This window comes from Chlamydotis macqueenii, chromosome Z (assembly GCF_036417535.1).
Source record: "Chlamydotis macqueenii isolate bChlMac1 chromosome Z, bChlMac1.mat, whole genome shotgun sequence".
Taxonomy (NCBI): domain Eukaryota; kingdom Metazoa; phylum Chordata; class Aves; order Otidiformes; family Otididae; genus Chlamydotis; species Chlamydotis macqueenii.
In genome coordinates, this window is record NC_141593.1 from 73,393,752 (window position 1) to 73,409,976 (window position 16,225).

Below are 16,225 nucleotides of genomic sequence, written 5' to 3' on the forward strand. Positions count from 1 at the left end.
TCCTGAATACAATGTGTTGTTCATGACTGAAGTACCTCTTCCATAAACAGTGTGAAGATGTCATGAGAGGCAAACGATCTGTCCTGTCCTCTCTAACCCCCAGTGTACAGCTCATTTGGATGCTTTTGCATTGCCTGGGTCCCTGTGCTGCTGGAGCTGATCCCTGTAGTCACAGGAGTGTTGTTCGGCTTTACTACGCTGCAGAATGCTCTGCACTACAGTCATTGTCAAATCTACCCTCAGCCCAAGGGAGACAGACTGAAATCCATTATGAGGCAGGTAACTGGGGGAAATATGCTCCCAGATACATACCCAGAGCCTGGACTCTCTCCTCAGGGAGCACTTCAGCACAGTGAGTGCTGAGATACTGGACCTACTGAAGCCTTGTAAAACATGCCTTCCATTGGGAGGCTGGGATAGGACACAGTTAGATTAGGAAGGAAAAGCCTTGGTTGGCTCAGTGCTAGATGTTGATCTACTGTATTTTAAAATAGAATCACATTTTTAGAGGAGCAAACTCTGAATCCTTTGAAGCACAATTTGGAGAACAGTTCTTTGAGGACATTCTGGCAGATTGTTTTCTATTTCCTAACCCTCCTGTGGGGAGTTTCATCAGATGCAAAGAACTCAGCCTGCATTTGGAAGAATCAGTGACAAGTGTTCCAAGTCTTGCAAGCAAACAAGCTCTTCCAAAGCACCTGTTTCTAGCAGCGGCTGGTCATACAGTGCTTGAAACACAGAAGTTTTTAATAATGTGTTAGTTGCTGCGTTTCATGGAGTCAGTAAGAGCTCCCTTAAAGTCCTGAAGATGATCCCAGGATTTTGTACTGTTTGCTTTAGGCAAACCCTAGATATGCAGGATAACCAGTCCTGGGTGTAACTCATTTTCACTCGGCCCCAAGTGGTCGTATGTATCTGCCACCTCAGTATCTCTTCCTTTCCTCTCTCTTAGTTGTGATGGCAAGTCTTTAAACTTAGGAAAACTTGTGTAGGGCTGCTTTGAAGAAACATGCCTGTTCTTGTCATTGAAGGTGGTCTGTAGGTATTATTGGTGCTGGTACACACCTGAACACTAAAATTGTCAGTGATGTTCTCTTCATTGGAAAATGCTGATTCTGCATGTGCCTTGATAGGCAAATCAAAAGAAAAGAAAATAAAACACGTCCTTGGCTTCTTCTAATTTAATATGAGAGTAGTCAAAATATATCTATGCTCTACTTCAGATGCTAAAAAAAAATCATTCAGAGCAGATGCCATTTTGATGCAGCCTTTTTCTCCTAAGAAAATGACTTACTCTGTCATAGTTTGTTGATCATTTTAAGGTGTTAAGTGCTGGAAGCAGCAGCTTCCTGGCTGTGTGCCATTTGGAACTGGATAGAGCATTAATGCCACCTGCTGAAAAGCCTCATGGGACATGCTCGAGGGAAGACACATACTGTATTTGGGGCTTGGAGGTTTTAATAATGCTCGGTAATAGTGATAACATTCTTCAAGTACCAAAAAAAATACAAAAATAAAAAATCTGATATGTTCTCCCTCTTGACAGATGGAGGTCGAATTCTCTTCTCCGCTTGCTTGTATAAATCTCATCCTGACATTTATCAGGAAGACTGTCAGACCCAACATTACTCCATGTTCCTGGGACCTTAAAGGAAAATTATAGTATAAGCATCAGAGTTGCTAAGAGAGCAACTTAGTTTTCACACGCAGAAGATAGCTGCCAATTTCACAGGAAGTTCAGAAGACCTTTATGACTACAGCTGTTTGAGGAATACATTTTGGTTTACTATCACAGAACTGGTTTTTGCCATAACAAAGGCAGCAGGCTGCATGTCCCTGAGGAAAATATGTTAAGTGAATTACAGGATGTGACAGAAAAAGTATGGGACATATCATGATGTCCCAGATACTGGAGCCAAAGCTAGAGGGTCTGGACCTGAAAGCAAAACTTAATTTTAGGGAGTAGTTCGCTACTGTAGCAGACAAACAGGTTAATGATCCACATCCTTAATGTGGGTGTCATCTGAATGGTGCTTAATGTCCCAATGTTACTGTGTATTTAAAACTATTCTTCCTTATTCTTAAAAATTCCACTCCTGGAGTTAGGTGATGATGTGACAATCTCAAGTTTAGTTTAAAAACATAAGCAGAATTTCTAGCTTTTTATTATGGAGAAAAATAATTTACAGTGCTAGCCCAGGGAATGTAATTCCTGTCAAAATGGAATGGCTCTTTACGCTACACGTATGGACATACTGTGGATTGCTGTAAATGACACATAGATTTTAATACAGGAAGATCAGGCTAGAGTCAGTAACGTTTATGCTAACAGTGAACAAAGTAAGAACGAGATAACAGTGTGCCAGAAGTAAGGATCAACCCTGAGTAAAAGACCAAGGAGCACAGCCAGTGCACCACTTATCTCTGCTTATTTAAATTTGACCCCTTCAAATCACTTCTGGATCAACTTCCTGACAGAGAAGCTTTGTGACTTGCCTTCAGTAAGGTTTAGAAAAAAATGTATATTCTTTCTGTTGTTCATTAGTGTAAGAAAACTAACAAGAGATAAAATCCTACTATCATGAACACCTAGCTAGACTCATTCTTCATAATGGATAATTTAAATCATCAGCGTGGTTACTCTTCCCTCTGAGTCAGTGGAGAGTGAAATGGGCACTTTGAGGGGAAAATGGTGCTATTTAAAAATTGAGTCCTGGAAATACCTCTCTTCTCCAGGTTCGTAGCTATCATCAGAGTGCAACCGTAGGAAGTGGGATGTTGTCAGTCATTTCCGCAAATGTGCGTGATCTGATGTCAGGGAGCAAGTGATGCTCATGACTGAAGATCGTCCACGAGTGTTGAGCCCACCTATTCTTCCTGCTGGAGATAATCCCCTTTGACATTGCTGGCTGCAACCTTGCTGATGATAAAATCAGCCTCTCCTGTTTTAAACTACATAAAACAGGGACAAAGACTTCTTTTTAAAATCAGGATGAAGCCCACAATATATTATTAAACAAATTGCTGCTGTCGGCAAATCACCTGGAATTCCAGTAGCACTTTAAAAAATGAGATAATCTTGTGAAAAAATACAAGGGAGAAGCCAAACATATTAGAAACATAAAACACTGCAGGCTCTGCATGGTTGGCTGATAGTTTGGCATTTGGAATTTAATGTCGCATTAATGCCCCCTGCTGATAAGCCTCCAAAGATCTGTGTTGGATCGAGCTCAGTATTTAATAGCACTGTGCATCAGTACTTTCCTTAAATTAAAAAAAAAAACCACCTCTGGCGTGTATCTCATCATAACTGGATTAATCTTAAATAAATCGCATTTCTTTCAAGTCTGCTCCATAACAAGGCCTGTGCTGCCACAAAAGCAGTAACAAAAAAGTCCTTATAATTGCCACATATGAATCCTTTCTGCTGCTTGTGTAGTAAGAGAGACAAAGTGATGTAGTGTGACTGTGTAGGAACTAAATCTTGAAGGAGAGATGGAATCTTTAAAATTTTGTAAAGAAAGCAGGTTATTATAATGAAGTAAAGCTTGCCAAAATAGAGAAAATGCAAGAGGCTAAACAGATGTATTGCTACTCAGGGTTATACTAGGGGGAGCTAAATGATAGGCCTTTTCATAGCATTTATTATCTATTTTCTAGCTAAAGAAAAGATATCATTAGTACTGATTTTATAGAGACGCTCTTGCACTTGGCAACACAGGTATTACCTGATTCCGTAAGAAAACTGGGGATTAATTTCCTCCCTCTGCAAGCCACAGGAGAAGTGCTTTTCCTTTGCTGTCAGTGATTAAAAAGACATTACTGTGTTTTTTACAGTTTCCAACACCTATGCTGCTGATTCTTTCCTCTGTATCCGTTCATCTCCCTGCCTCTCTGAGGTACATAAAATCTTGTGCAATTGTCCATAGCGCTGGAGAAATCCACCCCTGCGTGTCGTTCCCTCTGAAGAGAGTGAGAAGACCTGTGTTGTCCCTTTCAAGCGTCGAAGAGGAACGAGTTTAGCCTTTCACAGGCAGAGCTGATTTAAGGAGGCTGTCCCAAGGCAGCCCAGCTCATCGACAGTGCAATGAATGCAGTGAGAGCAGGGTCAGGCTGTTACCAGACGGAGTACTGGGCCCATGAACCCCTGGCTGAAAGCTGGGCAGGGGTGGAAGAGGCACTGCTCCTGCCCTCCTGTCCTCCCTGTGTGCAGAATCCTAGGAAAAGACTGGGGAAACTGCCACCTGCCTATGCCAGCTCTGCTCCCAGTCATTAACAGCTTGCACAGATATTGTCTTATGAATGCAGAGAACTGGGCATTTTTCCCTTTCAGGGGGAACTCAGTGAGAGGAGACTGCAGACCATTGTTCAATGGAGTTGCAGCCTTACCATGAAGACAGAACTAGGAATGTTGTCTGACCCCTAACTTATGTGCATCTGTTCCAGCATCCGATGCATACTGTGCGTCAGGCTGTGGTTTAAACAGCTGCAAAATAGCTGGAAGTGCAGACCCTGAGTTACATAGATGTGTACAGCTTCTTGTACTCAAGTCACTAACACAAAGAATTAAAGGGAAGGCAGGACTGGTTGGGAAGTACCCACTTGACACTTAGCTTGATGTATAGGGATAATGGTTTTAAAATAGAGGGAGGTCGATTTAGATTAGATATTAGGAAAAAGTTTTTTACACTGAGGATGGTGGAACACTGGCACAGGTTGCCCAGAGAGGTGGTGGATGCCCCATCCCTGGAAACGTTCAAGGCCAGGCTGGATGAGGCTCTGAGCAACCTGATCTAGTGGGGGATGTCCCTGCTCCTTGCAGGGGGGTTGGACTAGATGACCTTTGAAGGTCCCTTCCAACCCTAACCATTCTATGATTCTATGAGCGAAGAGGGCAGTTATCAGGCCTACAACATACATATTTTCCTTTGTTGGCTCTTAAACAGGCAAGTTAGCATCACCGTTACCAGCATCCTCAGGATACAGCATGGTAGATCCATAAAGAATTTTCCTTTGTTCTTTGTTAAAGCATTTTTAATAGTCTTTGAATTAATGGGCCCTTTCCCTACAAAGGCAATGGTTACAGATTACAAGTGAGAAAAGAAAAAAAAAAAAAAAACAACAATAGGACAGAATCATTCATTCACTATTTGGTCAGAAGCAGGTATGTGGTTCTTGGACAGCCATAGCATGAGATGGCAAATTCTTGCACAGCCATTTCTGCTGTGAGACAGCCAACAGCCCAGAATTTGAAACAAGACGTGTCCATCTCTTGAATTTTCTCCACCACAAAGAAGAAGTGTGCTGAGCAACTAGGGTATGTAGGATAGAGAAAGAAGGACAAACTAGATGATAAAGTCAGTGTCAGATTTCCTTGGATCTAAGAAAATCTGTGGACTACCTGAGGTTTTTTTTGACAGGGCAGTATCATGTGATGCATTAATCTGATACGGCACCTTCTCTCCTCTCAAGTTTACACAACTTCCAGTGCTGATGTCAGAGGAATCACCTCGGAGGTTAGAACATGCTCTGTCAACCTTGTCAGCAGTCTAAGATGGAAGGAAGCCAAGGAGTTACTGAGTTTGTTCATGGCATGTCATTATTATTCCCTCAAAAATACAGGGGATGTTTCCCAAGCACTTCTCACTCTCCTAGATCGGCCTGTGTTTCCATCTACTGTTGCAACACCTGTAGGAGTTGCCCTTGCCAGGCGCCTGCCCAGGAGTAGCATGGGTATGAAGATGGTTTTCCTCTCTTCTTCTTACAGGGCAAAAGAATCAATGGACGAGACAGAAACAAAAGCCATTACAAGCAAATCCATCTCTAGTGGAAACCCGAAATAATAGCAGAGGTCGTATCCAGCTTAGATTGTTATGTCGATATGGAGAATTATTAACTTTGAAATGACAGGTGCCAGGTGAAAAATGTCTTTTTAATTAATAGGAGTACTAGAGGGTTATAGCTTGTAATGGATCCCTGCAACTGGAGTTCAGAAATCCACCTGCTCTGCATCAGTTTTCTAACAAACACTGCTTCCAGCAAACTGGACCCAGTATCTCTGGTTATTCCTATCCTACTTGGGTATCTGAGCAAACGCAAAGATATCTGTCTCTGATGCTTTGGGCCTGGTTCATTTTTCTTTTCAGACCCTGTTTACATAAAAATTATTACACTGTTGTAGTGCACAGTGCAGCGTGTGGGTAGGGGTCCCTCCCCACTTCAAGCTGACAGTTTCAGCCTGTGATCAATCCATGGGTCACAGTTACCTGTCAGAGAAAGCAGGCTTAAATTTGTTATGTAAGAATTGTGAGTAAAATGTAAGGGTCTACAAATTAAAAGGTTGAAAACCATGCCTTTAAACTGAGAGAGCTGGAGCAGTGTGTAGTGGATTGAGTTGCACCTGGTAAACAAGGTGCCTCATACTGTTATTTATTTTATTTCCTACATATGAAAAAGTTGTACTGGTTACAGCATTTTTATGCCTTTATATCTCTGTTGCCATTAGGAGCACTGCACTGCTTTAACTACACAGCTAGAGCTACAGAAGTCGGGCTTCTTTATAAGGCTGAGCTCTTAGGTAACATTAAGTTTCTGTAGTGTAGCACATAAAAAGAAATTCTTGAAGAACCATTACATGAAAAAGAAGCTGAAACAGTTTTTAACCAGGTGTCAGTATTTTTAGAGGCAATGCTATTCTTATAAAACTTTTTTTTCCTGAAAGAAGTGCCTTAGGAAGATGTGAAGTCCTCTCTTGTCTGAGAGTGTCTTCTTCAGCCTAATAAACTACACCTAGTCCCAATTTGTTTGCTAAAATGGTAAAATAATCCAATTAATTCTTGAAATGAGCTTGTAGGAAGCTCTGCAGAGACAGCTCTGATTTCTACACAGCCCCAGCGTCAAAAGCCTGTGTGTGCTAATAACCCTTCTGTGCCCCTGAGCTGCTTTCCAGCCTGTGCCACCATGCTGACTGGACTCAAAAACTCCTGTAACAAAGCCGTGTCCGGTGGAATGCTGTCAGAACAGACCAGGACTTTTGTGCGCTGCAGTTGCTTAGGAAAGCTCATTTCAGAAGCAGATTGCAAAGTAAGTCAGTTATATCAGGTGAGGGAGAGAAAACACTTCTGAAGAGTGGCAGCTGAGAAAGATCATTGGCTTTCATATTTGTTCTGATGATGTAAAATACATAGTTATTCAGCATAATAGTAGAATCATAATGAAACTGTTCACCTGGAATTATTTTACTGTTTAGTGGAAGTCCAATATAGATTGTTTTTCTCACTGTCTCCAAGTGAAGTATTTGTTAATTACACATTCCTCTAGCTGCTTTGCCTTTTATTTTGTAATATTTTCATAAAAAGTAGATTATTTGCTGCTTCCAATCCTTTGGCAATCAAAAAGGTTATGCAGTTGGCCAGATCCTTACCATCCATTAAAAACAATTCACTGCGGTCAGAGAGTCTAAGAGCCTTTACTGTCTGATACTATCTTCCCCTTCCTACAGACCTGATACGCTATAATAGTGTGAAGGTGAAACCTGTTCAGGCATGCCATTTGTGATAAAATGGTACAGAACAGATGCTTAACAAACTGCAGTAGAGACTGAGTCTTTTGCTGATCCCTGAAGAATCCCCACTGCTGACTCCCATTAATTTTAATGGTCGATATGTACCTACCAGCCTCACACCTCAGCGTGAAAATAGACCTTTTAGCTGTTAGCAGATCTGAATTAATTGTTGTCTCCATCTTCTTCGTTATTTGTAAGGACAGGTTTGTCTGAGGGGGTGTTTAACCTTTTCCTCACTTGAGGAAACTTGAGGAAACTTGACCACTCTACAGTGTGAAAGTGTAGACCCTTCTGAAGAAGTTATGGTCAGGGTTTGAGAGGAGGCAATTTCAGGAGTCCTGAAGAAATTCCCAGAGGCATCTTGTGAAAAGATTGTTTTAAGTAAGATTATCGTGTAATAATACAAACCAAATATTTTCCAGGAGTCTGTAATTCTTCTACTGGTGTTTGAAGGAAGTTTGATTATTTAGGACAGCAAAATATAACTAATGAGATGTTTTCTTTCACTCTTTGTCTCAAGTACAAACACTAGAGGTAAGAAATCTATATCAAGTGAAGGATGATTTAGTAACTGGATGTCATGTGTCCACAAATAAATATGGTCAACACGTACAAAAAAGTTCTTGACCCCTGAACCAGCATGAGTTTCTGAGGCCTCATCCTGATCAGGATAGTTCAGGAAACCGTAATTTTTGGACAGAGGCTTGATCTGTTATTAGAACGGTAAAAGTGGGTCATGAAATTTAACAGTCCGTGTGATTTCTTCCAGTTTTCTGTGCTTCTAACACCCCTCTGCTGCAGCAGCAAGACTAGAGTTCCCATCTCCAAGGAAAAACAGCCTGGCTTCCTTTATAGAGAAAAACACGGACCCACCTCTGGGCAAGACAGTTTGGAATGCACAGTTAAATATTTCTGATACTGTCCAATAGATAGCAAAGACACACTCTTAACAATTCCTGCCAGCAGTAACTTAGGAGTCCTATTCATAGCTACCCTGTCTATTTTCATGATGTATGCCGTGACTGCTGGCTGCTGCACTGCATCTATTCCAAGAGTCGTGCTCTCACTTCCTAGCTCAAAAAACCACACCAAAAGTTTTCAGGCTTTGCCTAACAATTGGTCACTACAGTTTGTTGAAAAGAGGAGGTGGAAATCTGATTTAAAAGGTTGGAAATGTGACCCACAGCATGAGTGATGAGAGTTGGAAACACTCGTGCAGGTTTGTGGTGCTCTGCTCATGAAATCGTGATAGTTTCAGTTCATGAACTGAAACCTCCCGGGAAAGCTTGCTAGAAACAAGCTGGGCAAGTGTATCAATAGATGTCTCATCGACTCTCCACTAAGGTACATGACATGCAATATATTGGTTTGCTTTCTTTCAGAAGGAATAAAAATGTAGTCTTTTATGTTGTCATGTGTGTGCAAGAACAATTTTCCAATTATCAGTCATGCACCTTAAAGGCATTGTAAGATAAATTATCAGTAGTGTGTGGTAAGGCTGATAAGCTGAAAGAATTTACTTATTTATGTATAAATACCAGCAGTACTTGAAGGTTTTCTAATTCATTCATATGGATTTGCATTATGATTCATATGAGTGACAAAACACACAGCAAAAGGAGGTTTTTGCAGTGGCTGTATGCCTGTCTTACGGGACATGGAGGTTTTATGGCTAGAGGGCACACGACAAATTTTTGCAGCCTCTTCCTTTTCTCCTCCAATTTCTTGCTCCTCTATCAAGAACTCTGGGGAGTCTTCAGTGTAGGCTGATCAAAAAGCTCTGCCTCCCACTGCGTCTATTGTCTTTTTACATTAATCTCTGTCTGTCACAGCTTTATGTCCCTTTCCGAAATGGAGTTGGCCTCTTGCTTTCTTGTTTGCAAAACATGGGCCTCTTTTCTATGGGTAACAGTAAAAAAAAAATAAAAAATCTTCCGATTGTTATTAAGGGAATGGGGAAGTGCACTTACAGTCTTAGACTAATATCTGATTAACACCTGCACCAAATAATTACCAGTTGCGCAAAGAAGATTGAAACAGTTGTTTTGTATTTCTTGGACATTTAAGAAAGTTATTTTTTTACTGCAGAGAATTCCCATAACTTAAAGAGGAGCAAGAGTGTGCACTGATAGGAAGGTCTGCAAGGGCAGAATCAGTGTGGGCTTGCGGAGTGGTGCAGAATTTAATGGTATGGCAAGGGACAGGTGTTAAGGGCTACAGAATGAATCCATTTAAGTAGCTGTCTTTGGGGAAAAAACACACACCAATTGTCCAAGTCCAGCTTGTCAAGCTTGATCTAAAATCAGACTGCAGTTTTTAAATGGGACTGAATCAGACACACTATGTGTTTCCTTAACACTATCATGGATGAGCCTCTGCAAAATCAGGACATAAGCATGTGCCATTGAGCTTTTTCATGTGCAGATTATTGTCTAATCCAGAAAAATGTGGTCCAGAAGAAAGGTAAATCTTGGCTGTGCCACAGGCTCTGCTGTGACCTAAGGGCAGTCGTTTTATCTCCTCTGCTTTTGTCCCCTTGCCGTAAAATACTGATAAGAACATTTTCTTATCTTACAATGGAGTAGTGATGATAAATATTATGGATTATGATATGGTTAAATACTGTGGTAATGGAGGCCATTAAGCACCTTAAACACTCCTATTCATTGGCTGTTTTTCTAAACTGAATTACTGAACGTTTTTAATTTTTCCCAACTAAACTCAAGGAAATGAGCTGATAAGGAATAATAAATAAGCCCTGCAAATGTCAGTGTTAAACTGCATTGTGTTTTCTGAATTATGTAACTGGATGTTTTCTATTTTTATCTTGTCAGCCTACCTTCTCTTCACTGCTTCCTTCATTGACTGTAAACCTGAAAACAGGGAGAAAAGGCAAAGTTGTTATCTGCTACAAACTGACTATGGCTACAAAAATCAGGGATTTGTGCATTTGTCATTTTAGGTCCTAGATTTAGAAATTGAAAAAGGTTAGGGGACTGAAGTAGATTAAGGCATCCGTGAACAGTAAATCAAAACAAATGTTGGGGAATTTTTATGGTACCCCTCAAGGCTAATTAAATTCATGTTTGTGCTTAAATATAAAGAAAAAAACCAAAGAACAATGCATTGGCTGAAGGCCTACTGCTTACTGCTTTGTCTATATAAAGTGATTCTACAAGGAGTCTGCAAAGGTGCATCAGGAGCCAGTTCCTTCTATACAGTTGCACCAGCACCCATCCCAAAAGTGGTCCCATGGAGCACCTCAGTCTAGCCATGGGTCCATGCCCTGGCCCAGCTCTGCTGCCTAGAGGTGGCCCCTGAGTGCTTCCATTCCAGGATGACCACAAGACAACTCTGTGGCTGTTTCTTATCTCATCCCTAAAGGAAACGTCACTCCCTTGCAGGGAGTCCTTTTGTCTCTGGCATCCCTGCTTCCAGCCAGCTTGACCCCTTTTTGCAGCTGGGCCTTCTTGCCCTCTGTGCCAGATCATTCCTTTGTCACAAATTACCGTACTGAGCAATTTCCCCTTCACAAACAAACAAAAAACCTGACTCATGCCACAATAAATACATATTAAATAGTCACCAAGTGCAAGGGAAAGAGGAAAGGAAAAAGAGAAGGGAACAGAAGGGAAAACGAAAACAAATTATCCATGTTTCTATTTGCCTTTTGCTGAGAAGCTGCTTAGAGTGGTGGATACTCAACATGAGGCACAGGAACATGCCACACAGATGTAGTTAGGTCTTCACTGACAGTAAAAGCAGCAAAAATTTTGCTTACGTTCATGGTAATCATAGAATCATAGAATGGTTAGAGTTGGAAGGGACCTTCAAAGGTCATCTAGTCCAACCCCCCTGCAAGGAGCAGGGACATCCCTGACTAGATCAGGTTGCTCAGAGCCTCATCCAGCCTGGCCTTGAACGTTTCCAGGGATGGGGCATCTGCCACCTCTCTGGGCAACCTGTTCCAGTGTTCTACAACTTGCATTGTAAAAAATTTTTTCCTAATATCCAACCTAAATCTACCTCCCTCTATCTTAAAACCATTGCCCCTCATCCTATCACAACAGGCCCTACTGAACAGCCTCTCCCCATCTTTCTTGTAGGCCCCCTTGAGGTACTGGAAGACCGCTGTAAGGTCTCCCTGGAGCCTCCTCTTCTCCAGGCTGAACAGCCCCAACTCTCTCAGCCTGTCCTCATAGGAAAGGTGCTCCAGCCCTCTTATCATCTTCGTGGCCCTCCTCTGGACTTTCTCCAACTGGTCCATGTCCTTCTTGTGTTGGGGGCTCCAGAGTTGGAGACAGTACTCCAGGTGGGGTCTCACGAGGGCAGAGTAGAGGGGGAGAATCACCTCCCTCAACCTGCTGGCCACGCTTCTCTTGATGCAACCCAGGATGCGGCTGGCCTTCTGGGCCACAGGGCGCATTGCCGGCTCATGTTGAGCTCAACTGTCCTTCATGTATCTCACATCATCCCTTGTCATCATGGGACAGTGGTAGGGTCTGTTGAGCTGGAGGTCTAATTTCTGATATCTGTTGTTGCTGTTTCCCTGAGATGGTGGGCATCACCTACAGGATCTGATGTTTTCACAATTTAAATCTCTTTTTGCAGATAATACATTTTTTCTTTCTCAAAAGAACAAAGCACAGAAACTGACGTGTGACTGGGATTGGGTTTATCATTGAGGTGTCTGTGCTGTTGTTGGTTGATATTGATATAAATCAGACTAGAGCTGTATTTGATATGCAGGAGAGGTTTTCATGCAGCACTGGGGCAGCATTTGGCACTCAAAAGGTCAAAGTTAGTTGTACAACCACTGGTTAGACAGCACATCTGGGATAAGTGAAATTTTCTTCCCGTATCAAAACCTCACATTTTTGAAAAGCATTTTTTCCATATGACACCCGAAGAAGGATTTGAGTTCAGTACCCGCTCTCTTCCTTTCCCAGTAACAGGGAAAAAAATAGCTGTCTATATTGTACCATTTCCTGTTTTCTCCTCTGTGTATGCTGGCTGGGGCTGGCAACTTGAAGCATGTCTGGGGATGTGTTTGGGGTAGGAAGGGTGGGCCAGATTGTTTCTGACAGCCCTGAGTGTATAAGGTGGTGGGACTGACCTTAGATACCTCTATGTCCAGGCATCCTGTAATCTCTAACATGTTTATCTGGGCATGTCAGGTGGCGTGGTGATAATGCCATTGCTGTCCTCTGATGTTAGTGTACAAAACTGAGTTGCCCAAGGTTGATCACAAAATCTATAGCTGCTCAAGGAGTTCAGATCTTGTAAGTCCTTAATTATAGGACTGTGTTTTTTTGTGGGAAATCCCACTGACTAGGATGCTGTAAAGGTCTCTGGGAAATACACAAATACCTTGCTTTACATTTGTTAAAAAAAAACAAACACCTTGTTGAGCGGGTATGGGGTCTTGAAAATGTCAGGATAAACAATGGAAGTTGAAAAAAGTGAGTACTTTTTCAGCTACACATTTAAGAAATTAAATACTCTAGCAGTTTCATCTAAAGCTGTTATACAATCCAGATAAAATTATGTGAGAGAATACATTTGTTCACACATTTTTAGAGGTAGATATGGTAGGTATTGAGGAAAAACCACACAGACCAAATCTTTTGAGTTTCCAGCTAGTTCCAGCTGTCTCCAGTGGACAGTGCAGGACATAGGGGAAGTGTGAGCGGAAAGGAGCAGCAGAAAGCAGCTGCATTGTACTGACCAGACATGGTTCACTTATCTGCCATTCATTGCAGGGTGGTAGATTTCAAAGTTCTGGATCTTAAAGTTACTAATTATCAGAAGGAAGCCAAAATCTTGAGAAAACAAATGCTTGATTAACAATTTCTGTTGATGGATTACATTCATGCTGTAAATCAGGGTGGGAGAAAGAGACAATATGCATCTTTTGAGGAAATAATTATGTAGATTCCTACTTGCTTGAGCTTCTAAAAAGGGGGGATGTGCTTTGTCTATATAAATTTCATTTGGTACCATAATTCTGTAATCAGCAGACGTTGATGTTTGAATCCATAGAGCTAATTGGTTGAGCTAAAAACATTAAACAATCTGAGCTGTATTTTCCAGGGGTAGAATTAATCTATGGTGTCTACAATCTGACTACAAATTTATATTGTTAATTTTGAAGGTTAAAAAATGGAGGAGGGTGTATAATCTCTCAACTTTGGTTTGATTTTGCCCTGCTTAAGTCTTATCTTACAGGTTGCTCAGGGAAGCTGTGGAGTCTCCATCCTTGGAGATGTTCAAAAGCTGCCTGGACATGGTCCTGGGCAACTGGCTTGAGGTGTCCCTGCTTGAGCAGGGGGAGTGGACCTGTTGACCTTCAGAGGTCCCATCCAACCTCAACCATTCTGTGATTGTGATCTTCTACTTTCATCAGTGATTTCTCTGATTTCTTATTTTTTTCTAATTTTAGTCTAACACCCACTTAAATGTATGATTACTTTAATAGCTGTCTTGTGTGTCAGAGCATATGTGCAAGGTTAGGCCAGAGAAATGCATGGGTAGCTTGAAGTATGTCTTTGAGATGGAGTTACCAAAATTATTTTTTTAGAGGTCTATTCTTAGAATAATCTCAAAGCAACACACTTTTGATGGAGAAATCTTGGAGGCAAAATACTGAAAACAAGTTACTTTCAAGTTTGTTATTTCGCTTTCTTTAATATTATTATTGTTTTCTATTGTGTGACAAGATAACTTGTATATGTGACAACTCTTATAATAGTGGCAGGAGGCACTACTCTTTATAAAGAGGACTCCGAATAAAATCCTGTAATTGTTGTGATTTCCAAATCAATATTGCTATTTTTGTAAGTGATGAGTATTGTGAAGGGAGATTTCCTTTGGTGTCTAGCAGAGAGGGAACAAGAATGATGAGTTAGTATATCCGCTTAATTCCATGAGGTGAGATTAGTGACAACCTTTGTGCGATGGTTTTGAGATGGTTGGAGCAGTGCGGGAAGTTGATACAGACACTAAGGACAGCTAACGCGCAGTGACTGGATATATACCAAAAAAAGTTGATAGCTGAGGTTTTTCAACCAGCCCATTTAGCCAGCAATCAACTACCAAAAAAAAAAGAGGCAAGAAAGGCTGCTTGCAGTGTATATGTGTAAAGATGAAAATCCAGACTCAAGCCAGAGTCTTTTTCAAAAGCAGTTGTGAGGGAGAGGGAAAGCCAGGCAGTGCACAGTAGCCCCAGCCGGCTGTCAGGATTTCTGAGCAGACTTGTACAGCTTTACTCGAAAGCAGCGGCTCCCAGGAAAGGTGAGTGGCAGGAGGCAGAATGCCCTCTGGATGAGTCTTCAGCTGGGACACAGAGGGCTCTTCTGGATTTGCACGGGGTACGCATTCCCCAGCGTGGGCTTACAGCTGCAGCGGGGAAGCATTTTGGCTTTAAGTTCCTTTATCCTTCATAATAATCCTTTCCAGCTGCCTACCGCTGCACACAGGTTTCGGCTTGTCACTACCGTTGGCTCCAGCAGCGCTGCCCCTCGTCCGGCGAGCTTTCATCGATCGATCCTTGCTGCCGTTCACACTCGCATGCCCTTTGATAAAGTAGCTGCCAAAGCTCCCGTCCCTCGGCAAGCTGCGTTACCCGCTCCTATCTGAGACGTTCGTTAGCGTCGTTTGCCAAAAGGTTTATGTAACAGATGTTGCAAAGTGAACGCGCAGAAACACGCACATTCACACACCAGCATGGCAAGGGCTGTCGGGGTGACGATAAAGGGAGGATGGTCTGCAGGACTAGAGTAGCTCGAAGGTATAGCTGCAGCTGTTAAAAAAGGAACTAACGTCTCTCTGTGACCATGCTGTATTTTCAGCTTGTCATCATGGCTGGGACTGTTCTGCTCGCCTACTACTTCGAGTGCACCGATACTTTTCAGGTGCATATCCAAGGTTTCTTCTGCCAGGATGGCAATTTGATGAAACCGTACCCTGGAACAGAGGATGAGAGCTTCATTTCACCTCTTGTGCTCTACTGTGTGCTGGCTTCAACTCCGACAGCTATTGTAAGTACAAAAAATTATTTGAATTCTCCACGACTACTCCATAAATAATAGCAATAGTCCTGTAATATCTTTGTCCCCTCTCCTCTCTTTTCAGCTGTAATTGATTTACACTTGGCTGGGTCTCTGTTTTGCCATAGCCTAATGTGATCTTCATCAGTTATCTGCAGAAGTAATTATTCTGAGGTAATTACAATGCAAGGCTGAGAGGTAGAGCTTGTTAAGCCTTTTACAATAGCTTGCTCACTTCAGTGATTAGCTGTGAATTGCCTGGGCTCCAGAGCTGCTCTAATGCAAAGGTGATGTGTTACTGGAAATAAGGAAACAGGATAAAGCTAAAGTAAAACCTGGGTTGGACATGCAGACCAGGTCCAGGATTATTTGGTGCTGTATTAAAAGGACAGTTGAGGGGCTTTAGATAAGTAAAAAGATGCTCAATACAAAGAAAAATGTGAATGCTATTTCCTTTTTATTTATCATCTCTTTATTTTTGGCAATCACATCCACTTAACTTTTTTACCTGATTTTCTTTACTATTCAGCCGGTAAGCTGCAATGTAGCTGTTGTGAGCAGATGAAGATATTAAATTAGCTGAGTATGTACAATTCCAAACAGATTACTGCAG

General features: G+C 41.8%; 1 protein-coding gene across 1 annotated transcript in view; it reads left to right on the forward strand.

Moving 5' to 3' along the window:
* The window catches only part of PLPPR1 (phospholipid phosphatase related 1), a 130,416-nt gene that overhangs the window by 78,405 nt on the left and 35,786 nt on the right, over positions 1-16,225 (forward strand). The window contains exon 3 of the mRNA XM_086770480.1: positions 15,415-15,603. Within this exon, the coding sequence (XP_086626606.1) occupies positions 15,415-15,603 (189 nt within the window). The remainder of the gene's footprint in view (positions 1-15,414; positions 15,604-16,225) is intronic.